Consider the following 7,599-nt stretch of genomic DNA (forward strand, 5'->3'; position numbering starts at 1 on the left):
AGTTGTGATTTGACGCGCCGTACTGGGAGCACTTTTTGTATAGCCTACTTGCGCCCTCTTCTGTAATTTCTCGGTGCCATACTGTCCGCTGTAGGCTGCGATTTATAACCAACCATCGGTCAATATGTACGAAGTTCCACGAAGGTTCGTATTTATCCAATATGATATGCGTTTTGATAAATTTTATAAGTCTTCAATGTCCCAGCTTTTGGAAAGAAGTAGCGGATGCATTATTTTGAGATCAAACTAATATCAACCCATCCGCGATAACAGCATCAATAGCCTATTTAAACTATTTCCCTGCACCGACTTCCCCAAATTTAGTCCTACCTCAGCAGTTGGTACAATGAATAAGCTTTCACTAATAATTTCAGAATCGGGGCGATATTGAACAATCCCCATATTATATCTCGGGAATCACAGTGCCAAAGTCAGACAAATACGATCCGCTGCTTTCACTGAAGCGACTATAATTTCCATCAAAGGGTTTGAGGTTTCAGTTTTTAACACCACAAAAGCCTACAGTGTGTATTTTTAGCAACGTGCACTTGCCCGAGAGGTTAGACTCTCTGGCTTAAATGAAAATGTTCTGTATGGAGAGGGAGCTCCAGTGGAAAGTGAACGCTGCTCTCCAGGAGAACGAGGAATCCAGACACTCTACCGGTGGATGAATATTCAATTACAAGGAACGCTGAATGACATACCAATGACTTGGAGTCCATTATAATAATAATACACATGTAAAATAGACGTACAATAATCATACAAATAATACAAATAATAATGAGTATTATTGTTGCTAATACTTTCAGACAGACAGACAGACAGACAGACAGACAGACAGACAGACAGACAGACAGACAGACATAGGATGAGGGAATGGTTTCTGTTTTTCATTTTATTGGTGCATGTATTGGCTACCTCATCTATATTTGATAACTCATCATTTACAATGGTATCATAGAACATAGTAATAGACAAAATATAAACAAATAGGACAATAGATAATACCTACATTTGGTGCATTAGTTAACTATGCAATGGGACCTGAAATGTTGGTTTTAAAGTGATAAATAAGCGCTATATAGACAATTAAATGGAACTTCAGGAGTGCATTGGGTAATTGCATCTCAATCGCATGTGAAAGCTGACTTTGTGCATAGTGGTAAATAGTAAGAAATATATGCTCACAAAATATCAAATCAGTCATATATTTACAGTCCGGATAGCCATCAGTCTCTATCATATTCGTGTTGGTTATGTCTGTCTGATGGACCTACTATGACAAATATATCCAACATTGTTGCTCAAGAGAACTTCATTCTACATTCTTTCTCCCAGTAATTCATAATTTCTTCTTGTAAATGCATACTTCATATCGTTCACTACTGTACCATGGATAAGCAGCATAACCGTTAAATGGAAAATAAAGATTTACATGAGACAAAGCTACAATTACCTTTGACATTCACCAATACCCGGCTGTCTATCTGCTGCCGAGGGATAACTGTTTTAGAAGCAGCATCTCCAGGGAGGGCAACAGCAGCAGCAGAGCTGTCTCAAGGGGTTCTTCCTTTTGTACCTGGCAGCCAACTTGAACTTCTCATTTGAAACAGCCACATAGTCTGCAGTTCTCTCTACATTGGTCTGGATGTGGTCAATCTGGGGCCCTTGCTCTTCAACAAGCAAGTAAATGTCAGTGAACAGATCCCTCAGCTCCACCATGTTGTTCTCAAGGTTTAGAAGCTCCTGGAGGTGGGTTGAACATAAAGACAACACAAATCAGCACTGAATATCTCAGAAGTCAGTTGATGTTTTCGCCCATGACAAGTCTTGCCGAGGATAGCTCAGTCAATTGACTGCATGAATATTGATCATCCACATGTAAGAGTTTAAATTCAGCACTTAAAGAGAAGCTATGGTTCGAATAAAAAAAGATCTCAAGGGAAATACACACACTTATTTATAGGAAATCCAATCATTTGATATTATGTGGATATACCGCAGTATATTTAAATGTTAATCCGGTTATAGATAGTTATGCATCCAAATGCTCTGATACAAATCAATTACAGTCTCTCCCAAAACAAGGATCATTGGCTATGCCAGTTCCATAAGACTGAATAAGTTCTTAAAGTAGTATTTAGGTTACTAACTGAGTAGGGATCAGGTCTATAACTTATGATTCACAGTCATAAAACCATCTAATCCAATCCAAATCCTCTACAAAAGAGGGGTGCAAGTTACACCAGGGCTTGCCCCTTGACAGAGGGCGTAGAGTGGCAGATCACCTGTTCAACTTCCTCTTATAGCCTTCACGCCACTGTATTCTGCACACCTACTACCCCACGAGACATGAAGCGTCTGGTCACATCCAACATGTAGAATGCTACGAAAGTGTGTGAAGAATTCCAGCTTTGGTGGTGTCCCTTTGAAGAGGGCCCTGGAAGGTGGGGCACCACTGCGGAGTGGCCGTGAAACCATGTGGACCCTCGAGACTGACGCCGCCATCCCCCCATGGCGAGACAAGGTCAAAGCCAGATAGACTTTCAGCGTCTGCGATGATGTAATGTTCCTGTTAGGAACATTACCTGCAGGCTGTTTATAATCAGCCCTGATTGGTGCACTGGTGACCCCACAGAACAAACACTGATTGCTGTGTCCTGTCTAGGAGAGCTACCTGGAATGTGACACCTAGACAGATATAACACAGAACAAACGATACACACAGGCACCCCGGAGGAACTACACAACTACGCAATTCAACAGTGGAAAGTGTGTTTCATTCTCGGCGCTCTTGAGAATAGGAGTATTACAAATTGTTTGCTTTATGCTATATATTTACGTTGGAAGGATTCCCTGCAATGCAAAGCAAAGCAAGTATAGAGGAAGTTGAGCAGGGGAGCTGCAACTATGTGCCCTCTGCCAAAAGGCTGTTTGAGGGCACAACTTTCAGGCGCTCAGCCATTCGGTGTGATGTAGTAGTTTGGGATTGGATTAGATGATCTGAAGATCAATAAGGATAAGTAATAGATCTCAGTACCTGCGATAGGGACTTTTATTTGAGAGTAATTTGTCACATCTCAACGAAGTTCAGAGGAGAGGGAGCAGAAAGGGAGGTGTTTTCTTTTTGGGGTTTTATTATAGAAATCTCTTCTGTGTTTTCCTGCTTCTCACTTCACAACTCTCAAATCGTGCTGACTGCATCTTCAACCACAAGGTGCGTAAATGTGATTAAAAACACAGTTCTTGCCTTGTGCCGCTGTTCAATTTCAGACAGCTGTGACCGTGTGATCCTGGCATCGTTCAGCATGTTCTCATTGAAGACCTCCCATTTTCCTGTGGCCACCATGTCGTTCACTTCCTCCTCTGTCACCTCCCGCCCCGAAACCTCCAACTGGCGGATAATAAAGTGCCTACAGCGCTCCTGTTTGGTCAACAACCCTGTATTGTAGTTGGACATAACCTAGACACAATGAAGGACACATAAAAGAGGGAGGGAGCAAAGCAGGGGTTTCAGGTGGACAACTCAAAGCATACTAACATACTTCACATGAAAAACAGCAATACGCAGAGATTAAAGTCATGAACAGAAATCTGTAATTTACTTCTCATTAGGTTATAAAGGGTTATCAAGGTGTGCATTAAGCATCAGAAAATGATGTTTCATGAAACCAAAAGGGTCTGGGAATTCAGATGAGGTCTGGGCATTCAGACCACATCCTACAGTCCTGAACGTATTCAGATCCTGCTGTTGTCCATCACTTTAACAAGCACAATAACACCACAGGAACAACAAGAGATGAATTTGAAATGACCAAACTTCAGAATGACTGATATACATTTTTAGCGAACAACAAAAGTACATGAAGAGATTGCAAAAGACCGGCACAGAACGATGCCGTTGATTTGTAGGTTGCTGTCGGTAGGGAGGTAGATAGGGAGGTCTATCTTCTCACCTTTTGAAACTGCCGTAGAAGGGCTGCATGTTGCGTTCGTTGGATCCGGGACACGGCAGCGGTGGGACCGTGCTGACCCTCTGTCTTCTGGGCTTCTTTCGAAAGGGCATTCAATCGTTTGTGGAGCCCCTCAGCCTGCAGCTTGATGTCCCTGGTGATGCTGCTCTCCTTCTTCATCACACTGAATCGACGCATTGTGGCCACCAGTGTCTTTTGCTGTTGACTGAATTTAACCACCTAGGAGTGCGTATCACAAACATGAGAGAGGGATAACGCGACAACTTCGACGTCGACCGTCCGATAATATTGCAGGGTTAAAAGAAGATCGTAACTTACATCTGCATCCAACTCTGTAATCTCATCTCGAATGCGCTGGGCCTCACACAGGAAGTTCTCAATGACGGGTTCCTCCTCAAACACCACAGCCCGCGGCGTGGTGAAGTCCACCTCCGTCGGGTCATCGGGTTCGTTGACCCCAGATAAGGGGTCGGAGATGATCTCGGCCTCAGGGTCTGGGTCTTCCTGGGCCTTTTGCCGCAATTCATCCAAGCGGTCCCTCATTGTCGTTTAATCCTCAACCCCCACTGGGTTCCACAATCACTTACTGGTCATCGGGAGGCTGGTCATGGGGGAGCAGGGGAATGCCTTGCCAGAGTTCTCTTTCAGTGACGGATTCTCCACGGATCTCATCCCTTTCTCTGAAAAAACACAGATCTATCCTCTACAAATGTCCTGTAATCAAACACAGCACACTCTGTGTACAGAATCCATGCGGCTCTCACCGTCCAACCTGAATCATTTTGGGGACAACTCCAATACGTAGAAACGGTAAGTCTTGCCAGTGATGCATACCGCTATTGCCATCGCCCCTCTCTATACATCATGAAATGCATCATTAATAGTCACAACAAAAACCGCATGAGATAAATGGACAGCTAGCCTGCAGCATCAATCAGGATGACTCTTGGTTATTTTCCCATGAGAAGTTTTTTTAATGTATTCCTCTTTGCCAAACATAATCCTTCATGTCCATACCAATAACAACATTATGAGAACGATAAGACCTTCCCATTCGCACAGACAGAGTAGAGTGCACTTTTGAAGGATATATGTTTTCCTAAGAGGACTTAGTAAACTTAAGGGAATCCTGATAAACAAGAAGCATATTTATGTGTCGTTTTCACTAGGAAAATGTTGCAAGATATCCAAACCAAGGAGAAACGTTTGTCAGTGTGTCTAAATGAATCACAGGTTTATATATATATAATAGTGCAATCCTCTGCAACAAAGTTTGCATTTCCTCAAGGTGCAAATATATGTGCTTATAAACTGTACAAATCATGTTATCATTGTATCTAAAATGACAAACTTGCATTGTGTACTTTGAAATGCTTCTGTTTTCACCTTCCAGAGTGTGTGTTCTACAGTATTATTGTTTGCATTTTCGGTGGAGCCATTCGATTGTGCTCAGAGGCACGGCTTAGGAATATAAAAGTTTTCATTGTTCTCTGGGAACTGAGCCACTGCAACTCGAGGTGAGAGACCTGGTGGGTAATTTCACACCATCCCTTTAATTCTTCCTCTCCATCCTGTGCTACTTTCTCTTTCCTCCTCATATTGCATCCTCCTACTCGTTCCCTCTCTCACACCCATCCACGTACACCCCCAGGGAGGGGGGTGATAGGGAGGGGGGGTTGCTGTGTAGAACTGTTTAGAGGTACTTTTGTGAAGCAAAGCGTATTTCCTAGGTTTATTCCTACAGCGTTGTGAAGCTGCGACTGAGGGGACCTGGGACGTTTTGTGTCTGTGATTGGATGGTTTGTTTTTCTTCCCTCTCTCACCATCCATCTGTCTCTGGCGGTGTTCACAGGGGAGCTGCCCTCACACCTCCGTAGAAATGCTACTACGACTAGTAGGAAAAAGCTAGACGTGTTTTGCCTATTTATCTTCTCTTTTGGCTTTATTTACAGAGTATCTCCTGTTGACATGAATAGTCTTGTCCAAATAGAACAAAATCCATTTCAGTGTCTACAAATCTATTATTGAAAATAATAGCATGATGAAATAAAGTGAGAAAGTTAGATAAGCATAGTCTTTACCTTATTGTTTTCCGTTCTCAATGATGACAAACGCTCTCATAGTGTCGGCCCCCTGATCCAAATTCTGTTTCCCAACAGCTTTACACGGAGCGTAACTTCTTATCATTAATTCCCTCTGATCTGGAGCCTATGTTATTATGCTGAGATGTTCAATTTACCATTCCGTCGCTGTTTAAGAGTAATGAAAACATTTAGATAGTAAGTATCAGTTCCATATTCCGGTAGTTCCAGACCCATAATAGCACACGCACACACACACACACAGGGAATGCAAAACTTCTTTGGAAGTATTTGTTTGGCAGCCTCAAACCCCTCCTCTACCTATAAAGGAGGCCTTGTTACAGCCAATAAGACCAGTTGAGACCAGGGCACCATTTGCCTATCTGGAGAAATGTGAAGTGACGTACTGAAGTAAATAAGAGGGGGAGAGGCTTGGGAAACATAAGCCCTACCCTGCGGCTCCTCACAGCCTAGGAAAACAGCACAGAGCAAACATTGCATTGTGTTAACATTGTGGAGGCATAACAATAGGTTATGGGGTTGGCTCTCTGGGCCAAGGCATAGGGTTTCTGGTATGGGTTGGAATCATTCTACATGTTCTGATGTGGGTGATTGTACACTCCATAGCTTATCAGAGTAGTACAACTTTTGATTTGAGGGAACTTCTGACTGCAATCAGACTTCTCTTGTAGGATTTGGTCTGTTTTTTTTTTTTTTTGGCCAGACAAGGAAGGAACCCTGGCACAAAGGCCTGTCCAGGGCCTAGCCAAGAGTTTGAAATGCACGGTCACAGGTTTGGAGATCTTAGAAGTTAGCATAAGGGGAACAAATCAAGAAACGTTGACAATTTCTGAAGGGCACAACTGACAAGAAAAACGAGTCAACTCTATTAGAAGGCAACAGTGTGTGTACATTGGGATCTGATTGGGTTGTTGAAGCAGACCAAAAGGAAATTAACCATCTGATGATTATGCAAAAAATGCCAGAGAAGTTGTATCGGGGTTGTTCCAGCTGCTATGGTGTGCCGCTATGTTGCTGCAGTACTGTGCTAACGGTGAGTCATCTATCCCTAATGGCAAGATATTGTGACAACAAAGCAAAAAGCCGGTTCTCACTGTGTCAGGAGTGTCAAAATACCCATTCCTCAGCATTGGAATATAAAGTTTACTTTGCTGAACCTGTTTCCTCTTAGTGATACCTATTCAGCTGTCCTGTGTGTTGTGTTTGTGTGTGTGTGTGTGTGTGTGTGTGTGTGTGTGTGTGTGTGTGTGTGTGTGTGTGTGTGTGTGTGTGTGTGTGTGTGTGTGTGTGTGTGTGTGTGTGTGTGTGTGTGTGCTTGTGTGTGTGTGCTTGTGTGTTTTGATCAGAATTTGTCACTGTTCACATATACAAAGCCATACTTCTGCTTGCAAACTCGGCAACAAACTGGATAAACTATTCAATCTATTTTGGATAACATCTCGTAGACCTCAGAAATCCTGAGGTGGCCTTTTTGTTTTGTTAGATGGTTTGGCAAGATGAAAGAGAAGCAAGAAGTCAAA

At 42.8% G+C, this 7,599-nt stretch overlaps 1 protein-coding gene across 4 annotated transcripts in view; it reads right to left on the minus strand.

Moving 5' to 3' along the window:
* Positions 1–880: 880 nt before the first annotated feature.
* Positions 881–7,599, minus strand: part of stx19 (syntaxin 19) — a 7,473-nt gene continuing 754 nt past the window's right edge. The window contains exons 1-6 of one of the 4 annotated variants that reach the window (XM_060040060.1): positions 6,059–6,414; positions 4,296–4,657; positions 3,960–4,196; positions 3,254–3,466; positions 1,387–1,749; positions 881–1,323 (exon numbers count right to left, since the gene is read on the minus strand). In XM_060040060.1, the coding sequence (XP_059896043.1) occupies positions 1,513–1,749; positions 3,254–3,466; positions 3,960–4,196; positions 4,296–4,520 (912 nt within the window). In that variant the 5' untranslated portion in view covers positions 4,521–4,657; positions 6,059–6,414 and the 3' untranslated portion in view covers positions 881–1,323; positions 1,387–1,512. Of the gene's footprint in view, positions 1,324–1,386; positions 1,750–3,253; positions 3,467–3,959; positions 4,197–4,295; positions 4,692–6,058; positions 6,415–7,599 lie in introns of those variants that run through there. The other 3 variants (XM_060040058.1, XM_060040059.1, XM_060040061.1) reach the window with 3 other exon arrangements.

Source organism: Gadus macrocephalus, chromosome 20 (genome assembly GCF_031168955.1).
Source record: "Gadus macrocephalus chromosome 20, ASM3116895v1".
In the NCBI taxonomy this organism is placed as follows: domain Eukaryota; kingdom Metazoa; phylum Chordata; class Actinopteri; order Gadiformes; family Gadidae; genus Gadus; species Gadus macrocephalus.